Source organism: Tremella mesenterica (assembly GCF_000271645.1).
Source record: "Tremella mesenterica DSM 1558 unplaced genomic scaffold TREMEscaffold_24, whole genome shotgun sequence".
NCBI classification, from domain to species: Eukaryota; Fungi; Basidiomycota; class Tremellomycetes; order Tremellales; family Tremellaceae; genus Tremella; species Tremella mesenterica.
In genome coordinates, this window is record NW_006711248.1 from 114,935 (window position 1) to 131,062 (window position 16,128).

Consider the following 16,128-nt stretch of genomic DNA (forward strand, 5'->3'; position numbering starts at 1 on the left):
CCTCTCATAGATCCTCTCTCCACTCTGCACTGCCCTCTACTCCTGCTGTGTCAAAGTTTGTCGTAACCTGCCCAAACCCTTGGTCCCTCTGCTTGTACTTTGCCTAACCTAGTTTTACCTCTGTTGATCTGTCCTGTCCCATTGTCTCCCTACCATAAATTGGCCCCAGTTGGCCTTGCACTATATTTCTCTTCTCAGTTCGTCAAACTTTGTTGTACTTGATCCAAGTCTGTGGTCAGGTGTCACGAAGTGACAAGACAGTTTGATAGTGATAGTGATAGGATGGGACACTCAAATTCCGCGTTAAGGGCCGCTTAACCAGCGACCGGCGGTTTGCAGTAACCGCCGGTTAATAGGCCTTCTAGCACAGTGGTTTAGACCACTGTCTCTGAAGGGCACTGTTATATTGTCCCAATGCTGGTTAGTTGGTCTCGTGACATCAGGGTGATTGTCGACATTGCAGCTAGGGGTAGTTGATGGAAATTGGTGTTTCAAAGGAGGTGTTGTAGTTGTGGTGCTGGGGTCTCACAATAGTTTGTGACAGCCTCACAGGCTTGACTTACTCAGTAGTCAAAAACGATGTGTACCAGGTCCTGGGGAGTACAGACCAAAAAATGTGCAAAGTAGTGTCAACCGCGGGTAGCCGTTCGCAACAGGTATGATTTGGAGGTTGACCAACCATGCGAGTCTTTTTTGCTGTAATAGGTAAATCAAGACCCATGCATTGTGTAACATGATCCCCCCCCAGTAAACAATCCTTCATCCAGCAGTTGCCTGTAGATTACGATACCGTCACTACCTGTCAAAGTCACCCACCGATGGCTGAACTTGTTGATTGCTGCTGGAAGCGGGATTACTGTAATGAATATAGCAAAAACGCTTAGCTTGATCGACGATAGCCACATTGAAGCCATACCTCTCCTTGGGGCTATGATAAGCCCCTGCATTGACTCTAAAAGAAATTCGGATCGTTTAGGTATTCCTCTAAAGCAGTTGAGAGGTTCACATCATAGCCGTGGATGAGACCGACACCCTGAGGGATTGAGTATTCAGAGAGAAATTGAGCTTTTATCTCAATTCTTTTGGTCGGGGACGGCCAGGAGATGAAGTATGATTGTTGTTTCAGAATAACAATGAGGGCTTGGTCACACCACTTGAATACAGTGCCGTCTAACCAATTATCAGCAAAGTGGACAGACTAATTGGAAGGAAAACACACTTGAGACCCTGAACTCGGGATTGAAGGTCCTTCAGTTGTGTCCATGAGCCATTTGTTAGACCAGTAACCCGTTATGATACTTTGTTGGGGCCTGAGGTTTGTTTTGTTTCTTCTTGATAAAAAACACTGGATCGTCCTTGAAAAAGTCGACAATATCAGAAAGACATGTGAAATGCTTGTTTATGACAAATCCCTCGTTTCTGTGAGGAGGAGAATGTCACTGTGATAGAAAAGAGGGTCAGAGAAGAGTGTTAAGGACAGCTGGGTATTGATCTAAGCGATGATTTGCAGAGATTTGGTGATGTGCTTGAATTAAATCTTCCAAACAGGTTCTTGAGGGATGATTGTCCAGCAGAGGAAACAGAAGCAATGTGGCGTCTTCCAAACCTTGCAACAGGTGGGCTCCGGGGGGGGTTTCGATGGCATGGGAAGAAATCCAAAGTGATTGATTTGCTTAGTTGATCAATGAGAAATGTAATGGCCGAGATAGATGCACATAAACCTGCACGCAAAGGAGGAGAGGTACACGTGGTAATTTTATGACATTTAAAATGGACTTTGTTATCCAAACGAGGCTGTGTTGTGGCACGCGCACGTGACATGGCCGAGTTTTCTCTTTGTGTATAACCAAGACAACAATTTTTACGGCGTTGCATCCCATCACATCCATCGACCATGTCGCCATCACTTTGGAAAAAATACCACTCCCAACTCGAGCACGGCAACGTACAGCAACAGCAGCATCCCCTGTTGGCTCTCACTTTCGGTCAGCTGTCCTACCAAGATGAACACGTCTCCTTCTCACCCTACGTCGTCATTAACAAACTCACTCCTCCTTCTCCATTACATTCCTCTCCATCGAAACCTCTCCCTGTCGACTTTCATCCCACCTCTGCGTTTTCCCACTTGTCCCCTTAACGTCAACCTCCCTGGTGTCGACGCATTCGGTTCCATTGAGATTAAGAACCTTTCGAACCCTGTCCGTCCTCTCACCCCACCGTCACCCGTGAGCGTGAGCGAGGCCACCGGGCCAGGTGACGTCCACGAAACGACCTCAATGCACCTGGACGACGTAATCGTCGAGGACGAATGAAATTGATGGATATTCCTTCCACACCTGCATCACCCTCGATTGAATTAGCTCATCGTCGAGCCCACCAGAAAAAGATATTAGGTCCTAGTCTTTCTTCGCCCAAGTTACCACCATCACCTCGAGCTACGTCTGCGATGGCGGTGACGACGACGAGGTCAATGGACCTAATGACGAATGGGTCCCGTCGTGGATCGATCACTATGACCCCGACCCCTGTCCTGGGCTAAGAGCCATTCGTCGACGGAATGGGAGAGGGAGAGACGGACATGCAGAATTGGGAGGAAAAGATGATTCATTCGAAAGAGAAAGTTGGATTTGGACAAGAGAACGAGAGGCGTCAAGGGCGAGACGAGCAAGAGCATGAGCTCGTCATTGATGACACTCTTCTGTACGGGCTCATCGAGGACATGTTAGTCCACGTCAGGGAATCAGGGATAGAGTCGAAAGGAACCATGGTCATTGGGGATCAGATCCATCCCCATCCACCAGATGCAGGCGGGGAGGGGAGGTGATCCATCCGACAGGTGGGGACAAGATCAAACCACGAGATCAGGTGATGGATATGGATATGGATATGGAACGGGGTCAAGAAGATTATCCGATCGTGAGTCTATATACTCATTTTAGAGGAAAAGAACAAAGGAAGAAAAAGACACATGGGCTTACCAAAACAGACATCGACACCATTGACTCGACCTCTGCGAGTTCGTAAGGCTGAAGAACCCGGGAAGACGAGGGGAAACAAGCACAAGGTGCAGTGGGAACCACACCAAGCAGTCTCACCTCCCCCTCCTTCGAAATTCTCCGACGAACTGAAAGCGGCTGTACGTGCGGCTAAACAGGCTCTACGACCGACCGGGGAATCTTTGACGAGTTGAGCGGTATGAAAAACCCGTGGGCGAGGGAGGGGGACGGGTAGCATGAGGTCGGGGGTGCGTAGGACGAGAAGAAATCGAGGGGACGGATTCGGGCTCTCAAGAGATGATGAATGATGGGATATGCCAGACGAGGGTTAGTTAGAATCAACATGTCGTATTTGAAACCTTTGGCATGAATGGCACTGGTAGCATAACCAAGTGAGTCTGAGAACTCTAACTATCGTTCTCTCTCTACACGTGCTCGTAGACGATCAAGCGTAACCCCTGGGGTATCGATTTGTCTCGGTTGGAAAACGTATGGTGTGGACGACAGACCTGATCACCCACTCTTCCTTCTCCTCGACCTGTCACTCTTCCCCAGACGAGTCGGTCATCGGGTATGCGATCCTACGTCCTCCATCGCGACGTTCACGTTCACGTTTGGTGCGTGACGGAAATCGCTAGGATTTGAGAACGGCAGGGAGTCGAGTCGCAAGCCACAAGCCACGAGCCGTAGTGAGTAGTGAGTAGCTTCATCACGTCAACGCATATCGGGAATATCACAAAAAAAAGGCAAAAAAGGTACATGGTCATAATGACCAATTACAACCTGAAGAGCGCGTGATTCCAGACGGTGGGATGACCTTGGTCTGTTTTCCTAAACAAGGTATCTATCTTTCTTGAACCGCAAGTCGAGCCGAGCAGCGCCTTGTCTCGAGAATCCGAGGCGAACCGCTCGACCACGAACAAGCACACGAGGATCGAAGTCGTCCATCAACTCGTGCTGTTCCCCTCGGGTCGTCCGAGTCTTGTGGGGCTAGGATGGTTTCTGCCAGACGGTTCGATCGTGTCTATCCATCAGCGCCAACGTCACCGTCAGGCGATGCTGCAAACCAACACCGCGGCGAGGGACGGAAAGGGTCACAAGGCGCCCCGGGGACGACATGTCCTGGGATCAGAGAAAAAAGTTTGCGACGGGCAGGGGGGATGGAGACGGTTCAGGTCCAGCGGTCCGAGCACTAGGTCAAGCTGGTTCCCCGAGGACTGGGAGATGAGAACGAGGCGGGAAGAGAGAGAGAGAGGGAGAGAGGGAGAGAGAGAGGGAGAGAGAGGGACGCATGTCAAGCTACTCTTCAAGACAACAATACGAACAGAGAGAGAGAGGGGGGGGGGGGGGGGGAGAGAGAGAGAAAAAGACGAAACGAGAGCAGATCAAATGATGGTGAGGAGAGAGTATCGTATTCACCTTGGATCCAAGCGAGCACTCATCCCCTCTCATGTCACGACACCACGTTCCACTCGAGTCACCGGGGCCAGGTTTGCCAGACCATGGACCATACATGACTTGTACGCAAGTATATGACCTACTGCCCAAACAGATGGATGACAGCAGTACTCGACAAAGCCCGTACCCGTACTCGTACTCGTACACGGACACGAGGAACGATGTAATCACCGGTCGGATGGCGAGGTCCACCACGTCTCTTTGAGCCAATACACCAGACGGGTTCCCAAGTCTTCGGGGACATCGACCATGGATGGGGTCGTCTTCTTTTCCTTTTCCTCTCCCTTCTCCGTTTCAGAGTGAGCGAGTCGACCGGTCATGAGCAGTTCCAGGGCGAGCACGACGCCCATGGAAGACTCTGTCAGGTCGAAAGGGAGTGTGAGGGGTGACGTCTGAGAGTCAGCGTCATAATCACCGAAATCGTGTTCGACGACGGCGGTAGCTTCAATCTCTTTCTCCCTCTCTACTCGGTGGAGCTATGTGAATCCGCCGAGGCGATGGGCGGCCTTGAGCGCCGCGGGGGGAGGGAAAGAGGGGAAGGAAATCAGACTCGCCTTGATGTCTACGATTCCAGCACCTCGAGTCGACCAGGTGGAATGTAAGACCAGGATCATTTGGTTCAGGAACTACGTGTCAGCGTACAATCCTCCACCATCCATCAGATCGTCGGCGCATTTCCTTTTCTCTTCAGATCCAGCATTCGGATTTGTGGGGTGTACGAGTGAGAGTCAGAGCAGGGGTACACAGGAACACCAAGGGGAGTCCACACGAGGAGAGGGAATTGTCAACGAAAGAACGAGGGGGTTAGGAGCAAAGACAAAAAACGGGACAATCTATACCTTGTCGACAGTCCGCTCAGTCTCATCGCCGACCGTTTTGCTGCTATCACTTTCAATCCTCAACGTCCCTCTCTCCACCTTGGTCGTCTGTGCAATCTCAACCTCAACCTCGCCGCGCTGCCATCCCAGACGGATGCCTTCGTGCGTGCTCAATGTCGATGGCGACGATCCATGCTTCCAAGACGACAAGGACCAGTGAAAAGACCGAGGTGTCCAGAAAGTCACTACGACGCTCAAAAAGCGTGCAGGGTCAATACCCAATCCAGGGCTGGATCCGGCCTCGAGCGTCAGGTCCAAGGCGGCCAGAGCCCATTCAGAGCTGTTGACGAACAAGGGTACGACGAGCCTTGCCGGGCGAACGGTCAAGATGTCACCGTCGTTCTGCTCTTCGGTCTGACGTCAGCATCACGACGAAAGCAACAGTGTTCTCGGCAGGGGGAGTGATGAACGCGCTGTGGGCACATGCTAAGTTTGCTTCGGAAGTGAGAGGCGTGGGCGTGAGTGGAAGAGGTCGGAGAGCGAGCCAATTTCAGACATATGGACCGGTTTGCATATGACTGCAAGGACGGGGAAAGAGGGGCGGACGGGACAAAGGGCAAGCAAAGCCAAGACGAGGAAACGAGCGACGGGTTGGCGAAAGACCGAGGTGTCTTGAATGTCAGATGCCAGACGAGGGAAACAAAGTGGAAATGCGTGGAACGGGGAAATGTAATGAATGACGTGATGGGTCAAGGATGATGCGACGTACAAGGAAACGAATGACAGAATCAAATACCGGTCCGGGCTTTCCAAAATCCGATTCAGCGTATCGACCCGGCTCGCACTCTGGCGAGTGGAACGGAGATACGTGAGGCTGGTCGAGAAGATTGTACAGCTGAACGAGGTCGAGATCTATAGGAGGTAGACACTGTACGTGCACTTTGGACCGGTGTGAAGGTCTCGATGGCGATCTGACTGAATTGGTCAGTCTTGACCCATGGTCCCTCGCGCTTTCTGGCAGAGATGCAGCGGCCGGCGGGTGGAACCCGAGGGGTAGGATGACCCACGTCTGAAACTCGAGGGGCGAGGGGGCGGGATGAGAGAGTCACGAGCGACATGGATTGTCCAGCGGGCACAGTCACGTAACGATGAGAGATACAACGTGCGACACGACAAGGGAGGGACATGTGGGCCAGTAGGATGTGGATTCAGAAAAACCGACCTATATCATCATCAACATGATTGCAGGCCATAGCCGTCCCAAGACAGTACAGAACCGGCATCTGCAGTACTCCTCTCCGATCTCTGCTCGCCATCTTGCCCTCTCCAGATCCTTGACGGGGGCCTTGAGCCAAAAGACGGATCTCGCCCCAATCGACACCGGCCATTCTCCCGCTGTGTCCCAGACCAAACAAGTCGGGTCGGCCGAGCGAAACCGAGTGGGTGGGTTCGGAGCGGGGAAAGGGCGAGTGAAAGGTTGCGAATGAGACGAGAAATTCCGACGAGAGAGCCTGCACGTCAGTCGAAGCGCTGATGGGCAGGGGGGGGGGGGGGGAAGCGAGGCGAGTGCTTGTGGAATCTTATTTGGCATGAGAGGGAACACTGGGAAAGGGTGTTGGCCGAGATGATGGGTGGACTTGCCAGCTGTTCAGCCTACGAGAGAGTGGATCAGCGTGTATACTATCATCTCACTTTCCTTGCATCTCATCCCACTGACTGATCATCCCACCGACTGACCATCCCACCGACCGACTTGCAAGCAGAAACGAGTCATGTTCAGGCATTTCCACCGTGAGCGAGGCGGGATTTACCATGGAGATAGAGATGAGACCGAGAGGGATACAGAGACAGTGTTTCACAAAGAAACCAAAATGCTCACATTGAGTGCCGTCCAAAATGAGAAGCTCGGCCGAGGCCAAACCTCTGACGAGATATGAGAGCGCGCCGTCGGAACACGCTCCGTCTCCGTCTCTGACTCGACTAGCCGATCTGCGTCTCTTTCCGGAACCCGATCCCGACCTGGAGATGTACATGTATCCGGGGCAAGCCCGGGGGTCGAAGCACCATCCATGTGGGGAGTGTCATGTGTTTCACCTGCGAGTCAACTTGCGTTCGAGCTCGAGCCTGCGTTCTGGACTTGTTCGAGCTCGCGTTCGACTAGAAAATCGCGATATGAAACCGAAGACGCTTCAGACGAGCAACAGGGATCGGGCGAGTATAAGCTCGGACTGGGAGGATCGGTCCCGGTTCTGACAGATGTAGCAAGAGGATTTGGCCAGCAAGAAGACTCAGAGGTCGGGTACCACTTGGAGACTGTTCCGAAAGGGGTGGGGGAGATGACAAGGAGAGGGAAAAAGCAAGGGGAAAGAACAGCGATCAAAAGTTGTGTGATAAACTCACCGAATTTCGGTCTGATCGACCTGGAATCGTCCTCGCGGTCTCTGGCTCTCTTGCCGTTCTTGCTTGTGGGTGAGCGTGTTCGGATTGGCTGAGACGGCAGTGGTCGTGGTTGTGGTTCTGGTTCTGGCGGTGTTTCTAGCCCAGGCTCTGGCAGAAACATCGCCTTGCCGGGCAACACTCGACGTCGGTGCGCGGGCCCAGAGCTCGCAGAGACGGCGGGGGTCACTCGCGCCCTGCCTAGAGGGTTTGGACTGGTGGAGAAGGGTGCGTCGGGGAAGGCGGTTTGCAAGTGAGATCTGAAGATGCGTATGTCGTCGGATATACCTCCGATCCGAACCTGTGTCGTCAGCTGCATGGTCGTTGTGCGGTGTGTCAAGGGGGGATGGAGCTGCGCGAGGGTATGAAGCTGAGAGCTATGTTTGTGCGATGTCGTGGGGATGAAAGAGATAGATGTAGAGACATTAGAGGGGGGGGAAGGAGAGATGAAAGAGAGAGAGAGAGAGCGGTGTCGGCGAGAGAGATTCGATGTGAGGGTCAGATCGCAAAAGGCGGGAGGGAGAAAGAAAAGAGCAAGAGAGAGAGAGAGAGTGAGAGTGAGAGAGTGAGTGAGCGACGTACGGTCAACTGTTTCCTCAACGCATTCAGAGACCCGGCCAACACCCCTTTCCCTCGCTCGTCCCCATCGACCAACTTGGGCGGTCTTCCCATGGTGGAAGACGGGAAATCCCACGCGAGGAAAGCGACGAGGACGATGTAAAACCGTATGGCCCTGTCGGCGGGGATGAAGGGGTGATGCGTTCGTCGACCGAGCGATGCTGCTTTGCTCACCGGGGCCTCGACGTTTGTCTCGCTCGCACGCGCATCCCCACCCGGCTCGTCGAGGAGAGACAAGAACGTCCGGTCGCATTCCTTGGCATCGGGCAGGACGACGAGCGCTCCGGTCCTGGCCGAAGCCTCGAGCCAAGCCCGGTTGATGACGCGACGTTGTTTGGGAAGGACGAGGAGGGGGTTGGGGAGAGGTGCGAGGGCGTCGAGGGCTTGAACGGCTAGCGAGACAGCGGAGAGGTCTTTGAGCGGGACCCATGGAGGGGATGTGGACCGACGAGGTGAAGAGGAGAGGAGAGGGAGGCGGGCGTCGGGGAGGGTGGGACGTAGGAGGAGGTCAAAATGTGAAGGGAAACGGGTAGGGGTACCACCCATGGACTGACGGTCAGAACATGACACCAACAGTGAGTGAGTGAGTGAGTGAGCAAGAGACTGACCTTTATCAGATCTATCACGGCGGGAGGGACGACGTGACCTTGCCACTCGGATGGCATCCAGCTGATGACCAAACCGTCGAGAAGCTTGACTTGGTCGGCGGCCAAGGCGAGGAGGGTGAGAGGGTGACGGACGACGGTGTACAGCGAGGCGTTGTCACGAGTGACGGTGACCGTGCGGTTGTCATTGTTGTCATCGTTGTCATCGTCGTCGTCGTCGTCATCGTCGTCATCGTCGTCATCGTCGTCATCGTCGTCATCGTCGTCATCGTCGTCGTCGTCGTCGTCGTCGTCATCGTCGTCATCGTAGCGAGCGGCTGCTCTATACATGATGTCTTTTGGGAAAAGAAAAGGAACGAGTGAAAAACACTAAGAAGAAGTCTTTCGGAGATAGGCACGGAGGGAGGCGTCTTAGGCGTGCGTCTTTTCTCTCGCCACCCGACAGTCGTCCTACCCTATGCACAGGTCGCTCTTCAACATGTCTTGGTCTCTCAGACTTGCACTCGGGGTGGATGAGCACAGTATAGCAGTATTGGTATGACATCAGACATATATATACTAGACGCCATGTCACGGGATGTTTGAGTAGATATCTGTATTTAGTTGGGTGAGATGTGTTGAATGCATCTTGCGCGTCATATAGATGGTCCGGGAGATATATGTAGAGGGGGGCAGCGAACACGTGGTTGAGTGTGGCGCCACTCTCGGCGTTAACGTGTGAAACTATAAACTCCGGTTCGAATATCCGAATATCGTCACTTCACTTTTGGACACGGACGATGACGACGACGACGATGACGACGATGACGACGACGACGACGACGACGACGACGATGACGACGATGACGACGATGACGACGATGACGACGATGACGACGATGACGACACAAGTCACTTCACCCACCATGAGCAGCATCTTTCACCCACTCGACTCACCCTTGGACCCACTCACTCTGTCCCCCTTGACACCCATCGCATGGGAATCCGAATCGGGCTGGACGTTGGTCCCCCGGTCATCCGACGGCGGCGACGACGACGACAACAACAAGAACCCCACCGCAGAGAACGGGTACGGGAACGACGAGACGACTCGTCGTTCTCTCTGGTCCACTCTCCGCAAGATGACCATGATCAGACGCAAGGGTGCGTCAATCTCGCTCCAAAACCCCCCCCCCCCGCGTCTTCAAAGCTCACCCTACAGTCACCTCGAACAGAGGTCTGGACGCCGTGAGGGTGCTGCTGGACGATGAGCTCGAGCAGAGCGGCCGTCTGTTGGCGAGGCGAGGGAGAGAGAGGAAACCGATACCTATGGAGCTCATGAGAGCCGACGACGACCAAGCTCCACCTTTTCACCCCGACCACCCGACCATCTCGACAGAGGCCGAAGGAACGATCAAGACTCGTACGCCAGCAAGGAGAGAAAAACACTTTGATACGTCTTCGACTGGGACATGTTCTCCGTCCACCATGGCCGCGACAGCTTCCCCTTGGTTTTTCTCTTCCTCTTACACTCAGTCTGTTATCCAATCTCCTCCCTCTCTACGTCCTCTCCCTCCTCGGTCGGCTTGGCATCTCCTAATCTCATCTGTCCCACCCCCACCCTTGTCAGAATCGACATCTCCTCGTCACCTCGAGCTCCAACGTTACCCAGTGTCCACTCCATCCTTGTTGCCGACAACACGGAAATGCCGAATGTCCCAAGTCTCTCACACGTCTGATCCAGCCAGAGATGAGGAACGATTCGATTCTTCTCCGTCCATCCATCCTCCCTCGTCATTCTCCACTCCTCGGTCTTCCGTAATGACCACTACATATCTCACGCCTGTGGACTATCGTCGTCTAGCAAATCACACTCTTGATCCTTGGTCGACTCCCGCGAGCTTTCTCTCCCCTCGTCCTGCCGATACGCCCGCCGACACAACTTTGGATCGCAGCGTCGTAGTGCATCGTGACCGATTGTCGGCGGACGAGAACGACGAACAGAGTCTGGTGGTGGACGTTGAAGAGGTGGGGCAAGCTTCGTTCGAAACGCCAGGTTGGCTGCTCGCGAGGTTGGCCTCATGGCAAGCTCATGGACCTGGTACGGAGGTGTGGTGAGTTTGGACCGTCATGGCGAAGTAGGGGTAGGGCAGCGTGTGTGACGACACATCAATATCGGGTGTCGTCAAAAGTGTTACGTCGCGGTTTCTCCATACAGGTTTTCCGAGTAAATGATGCAAACGTGGTTTTCCCGCACGTGGCCAAAGTGATGCATCGCAGCGTTTTTGAGAAAAAGATGGCTTACAGATGCTCCGTCTGGGGATCAAAACAACCCAACCCATGGCGGATGGCGGACGATGCTTTGAATTCTTTAAAGCATGCTGTCACCAAATCCAACAAACACATCGCCCTAATAAAATTCTTCATAGCTCCTCCCACACCCCGCGGGTGGGTCAAAAACATTGAAACCTGTGCAAAAGTCCAATACCATGATGAACATGGAGGATTTACCCAGTACTTTTGAAAACGTCAAAAGATGAAGGAAAAGAATGTCACCCACCTAACTAACTTGGTCAATTCGTCGACTATTCGTCCAAAAACCTGCATCTGCGGGCCTCTTTCTTATTCACCTCTATACCTGAAGGAAAAAAAAAAACATTACGACGGCTATCAGATGATGTTAGGTGTTTTGACAGACCTAGAAGATACACTGGAAGAGGGGAGTATAAATGATCTTATACCCAAAGAGACAGTTGTGGATTAAAGTATCAAGTATCCTCAAAAAGGTATTTCATCAATGGAAAAGGGCACCGGAAAAAAAAAAACAAATGGTAATCAATCCCAAAGTGTTTTCTTTTCTTACCTGTTGAAAACGATGGATAAATTGATGTTTTAAGATCCATCCCTCTTCAGAGATTTGTAGAAATGATATATGATTATATGTTCTGTCAATGTATCAACGGATAATAATACATGTACACACCCAAACCCAAACCCAAACCCACAGGCGCTCGCTACCCATTTCTCTCCAAACATGTGAAAGTAGTCCAGACAAAGGGTAAAAGACAAGATACTTTGGATTATACGTACCCTTTATTTTTCTCGAGACAAACGACCACGACTCGCTGTCTTTCTTCCCCTCTCAATGGGATGCATGTTTTTTTTTTTGGAAGCTAGAACCAAAGCGAATCCGTGTCAATTCTAACTTTGTGGAAGAATTTGCCAGTCAGTCCCCGAATTTCGACAGAGAGAATGTCACAAAACGTCGCGAACGGCGTCTCCCAATTGCTCTTTTTGTCTTCGCTTGAAAATGGAAAATAACAAAAACCGGAAGTTGGGATAAACGTCAACGTGCCTTACTGTGGATGGTACCATTTCTCCACTGGGTGTACTCGCCTCACTTGTCCCCCCCCCGTCATTCCGATCATTTTCAATCTTGGAAAGGGCAAGCTCAGCTCAAATTGGACGTCGTTTCCCCGAGCTTTCCTCTCCGATCAGGGTTTGTCATCACAATCCACAAAACGAAAGGAATGTCACTTGGGTGGATGACAAACTCCAACTCTCACTTTTTGTGGGTTTTTCCAAGGTGTGAAGAAAGAATCTTCCTGGTCTGGCTTCTCAAATGACATTTGGAGGGGATGGACGGATGAGTGGATTACTGCGAGGTATTGATAGGTGTGCAAACTAATCAGATGGAACATGTGAGGTTTGGTATAGTAAGTAGATCACAGTTCGACTGCAGATTCCGGGGGGGTATGTGGGAAAGGTTAGTTCGAATGTCTATTGCATTTACTCTTTTCACTGAATCTATTCAGACATTCACTCTGATTACTTCCAGACATTCGCCTGGATTGCTTCCAGACATTCTCTTGGATTGCTTCCAGACATTCGCTCTGGTTACTTCCCCAAGTGTCTCCTATAATGCCTGCAGGATCGTTGCTAGGGTGAGAGTGAGAGTGAGTCGCCGACCTTTTTTCCTTTCTCCTTCTTCTTTTCTTTCTGGCTCGGTCACTCGATGAGCAAGGTAGATGTCTAGCTTGAAAAAAAAACCAAGTGAGCAAGGGAGGAAGTTGGAATTTCCAAGGAACGGCACACACAACTCACCCCCACCCCTCCCAGTTGCCGAAACCGAAGGGATGACGATCGTGTAAGATTCCCCTCTCTTCTCCAACTTGCTCCAAGTAAGACTGTTCACCCCTTCCGCATAATGACGGGCGAGGAACGTGGCTGATTTATGATAGAAAAGAATTCCTAAAAACCCGTCTTGCTTGAATCGGTAAAGTTCAGGTCGGACGACGTCATGGTCATGATCATGCATGATCATGGTTCAAGTCATTCGGTCAATTGACATCTGATACAGATTAACGTTCATACACACAAGAAGAATTGATAACTCACCGAGTAAACAAGAAACATGATCTCTTTATCCACTTCCTTGAGAAATGGGGGGCGGGCGTTGAAACAGGAAACACGAGATATTGGTTTCACCATCACGCAGCAGAACAAAAAGCCTGTACGTTCCCTCCCCCTGGGGTAAAAATCGTATCTGAAACTTCTCGGCATTCGTTTCAATACCCCCGTTCTTGGTCCGATGAGCCTTTGAACATTCTCCTAGGTGTAGTAGGGTTTGACCGTAAATGGTGTAATCTTGATACGAGTTTCATCACGTCCTGAACTCTTTTCAGATGTCATTACATAACTTTCTCGGATCGATGCCTTCCGGTAAGTATCATTTCGTTTTTTCAATCAAGGAACAAGATGACTCACATCCATTGTCGGCACATGTAAGCATGTCAAGCGATCGCTTCTTCCCTCCCACTGAACAACTCGGGCCTGTGGACGATCCGGTATCGAGGAAACGTGCTTTTTGACACGATCCGAAAAGTGGACACGGAGTGATAAAAGGAACCAGGGGGGGGGGGGGGGGTGAGAGCCTGTATTGGCAGAGTTATGTGTCTTGCTTCATTTGCCATGTAGTCGATTACATTCCCTTGATTGGGCCCGATGGTATTCATAGGACTGAACCTCGGATAGATACATACAGACTAAGAATTCAGCATCGCTCGCTCTATCTGCTTTTCTACTTACTTTTGATGCTTTTTTTTTTCCTCCCAGAAGCTTTTCCCCTTTCCCCTAGCTTTCTTCTATTCTCTTTCTAAACTTGACAGTGCCCATTTCATCCGACAAGGTTTTCCGTCGTCTCGAGTGACCCGCTCTTCTCTTTGTGCACAAACCGGACTGAATCCTCACTGGACGTACTTGGCAAGTAGGATCGTACTCGGGGATCTGGCATCAGGGAAAACTGTTTGGATCTGGTGGATGGGATAGATCATCGACATCCAAAATTCGTCATCGCAAGGTATATGTATGTCCAATGTACTATTGAAAAAAACTTGTTTTCATCTTCAACTTTGTCCTTCAGTGATACATATCAGATCAAAGACCTGACTCACCCATTTCTGATTCCTGACTTTTGTCCATGACAGATAGTATTCGTGAGGTTGTGTTCTCTCCCGTCGCTGTTAACCCCTCTTCTCTTCACTCAATCCGAGTAGGTGTCACTTCCATGTGGGTATCTTCAACATTCAAGGACAAATATTCGACTTGGTAGTTTACTCTTTTCGACTTTTACAGAAACTGTGAACACACACGGATCCATTTGGGTACCGGTACCCTGACTCTTTCGGGTGCGGGGAGGTTGACCGGTCTCGTCGACGGTATCCTAGTTTACGACGAACAAAGCTAGGCTGTCAGAGCAGGCAGGACCAAGGCAAGGTGTGATGGTAAACGTTTAGTATGATGGTCACAAAACCTGTGGACGTTTATGGATCTAGAGGGTGGACAGAAGTACATTATTAGAGGTAGGTAGGTCGCTTACCTCTTTTTTTCGAAAAACCTTGAGCATTTTCCCCCATAAACCCTGTGCCCCTTTTCCTCGTTCCCTCCCTCTCCTTGGTTCCAAACTGTCAGAACCAGACACGGGAATAATCTATGTTGGTGAGCTTTCGGCTATGGGGGTTTCGTAAGGGAACATACCTCGTGATGTATGAGATCAAAGAGATCTATCCAAGGTCGATGAGAGATTGATTAAAAGCAATTTTCACAAAAGTGAGTAGTTGATCAGAAAATCAAGTAACATTCAAACAAGACGTGTTTGTCACGCGACGACGACGTCCGTGACCATGAAACCACGCGTACGATAACAAAGACCATCCATGAGAGACACGAAAGAGTAGAACGTAAGAGACAAAGACAGGGAGCAAGGAATGGAAAGAGGGTGAAAAGTCGAGGTCGAGGTAAGTAACTCGCACTGATGTATAAAGCTTTGGCCAGGTTGTGGTGTCGACTGAACCCTCTCCAAGTGAGGCCGGTAAGTGTTTGCTGCTTGCTGTCTTTTTAGGGATCAAAAGCCCAAACAAAAACTCACAGTTATACATGTAAGACGCGTGCCGGATGAGAATAGCACACGACTCCAATGTAGAAAGTCAATGGAAGGGAAAGAGGATGCATAACAATAACAAGCAGCCTATTTAACTTCTAATCAATCCTGTGGAAGCAGGGGGACTGGTGGAACATTCTAGCAGATGGAAAGTGCTAGAATGAAGTGGAAGAAACTAGAGAAGGGTGGAAGGTACCACACGGAACTAGGCGCGACTACAATACAAGATATGGCTCATACCTTGCCAATCCGACCTCAGTGCCAGGTGCCAGCTAACGCAAGACGGTGGTTGGATATGTGTGTTTCAAAATGAATGATCCAACAAGTCAGTCAACACACAACAAATCACAATGACCAGACTCACGTGCAAGTAGTAATCTACTATTATAACAGATTTACCCTCGAGATAAACCACGTGGAGACAAACCACGTGGCTAGCGGCGACCCCCGCAGGGCCGCAGAGCGGAAGTGAGACGATAAAGGGGGAAGGGGGAGAGACGTTAGAGGTTCACAGGTTCACACAGAAGAAGAGAGTGTGTGAGAGAGAAAAGAGGCAGAGATTCCACGGGTCGACAGAGTCAGCTCGAGTGTCAGGAGACGGGCCTGTCAATTTGACAGGTTGGCCAACACTCGTCTATTATAATAACAGATGATGTCGAGACAACTTGGGGGGATAAACCACGTGGCGAGCGGCGAGGGCCGCAGGCACGAGAAAAGCGAGAGGATAAAGCGAGAGGATAAGCGAGAGGATAAAGGCGAGAGGATAAAGCGAGAGGATA

General features: G+C 51.0%; 3 protein-coding genes across 3 annotated transcripts; 2 read left to right on the plus strand and 1 right to left on the minus strand.

Moving 5' to 3' along the window:
* Nucleotides 1–2,557: 2,557 nt before the first annotated feature.
* TREMEDRAFT_66510 (uncharacterized protein) lies at nt 2,558–3,190 on the plus strand (the record flags this gene model as incomplete). Its single annotated transcript, XM_007008551.1, has 3 exons — nt 2,558–2,721; nt 2,808–2,916; nt 2,987–3,190. The coding sequence occupies 3 exons, from the start codon at nt 2,558–2,560 to the stop codon at nt 3,188–3,190; spliced, it is 477 nt and encodes a 158-aa protein (XP_007008613.1).
* A 1,343-nt stretch (nt 3,191–4,533) lies between these two features.
* TREMEDRAFT_57991 (uncharacterized protein) lies at nt 4,534–4,716 on the minus strand (the record flags this gene model as incomplete). Its single annotated transcript, XM_007008527.1, has 1 exon — nt 4,534–4,716. A coding segment is annotated over one exon (183 nt), but the record flags the coding sequence as incomplete, so codon positions are not given.
* Nucleotides 4,717–9,836: 5,120 nt separating this feature from the next.
* TREMEDRAFT_66512 (uncharacterized protein) lies at nt 9,837–11,434 on the plus strand (the record flags this gene model as incomplete). The annotated part of the gene is made up of 3 exons (XM_007008552.1): nt 9,837–10,074; nt 10,133–11,024; nt 11,191–11,434. 3 exons carry the CDS (start codon nt 9,837–9,839, stop codon nt 11,432–11,434), a joined length of 1,374 nt encoding a protein of 457 aa, XP_007008614.1.
* Between the last annotated feature and the right edge of the window lie 4,694 nt (nt 11,435–16,128).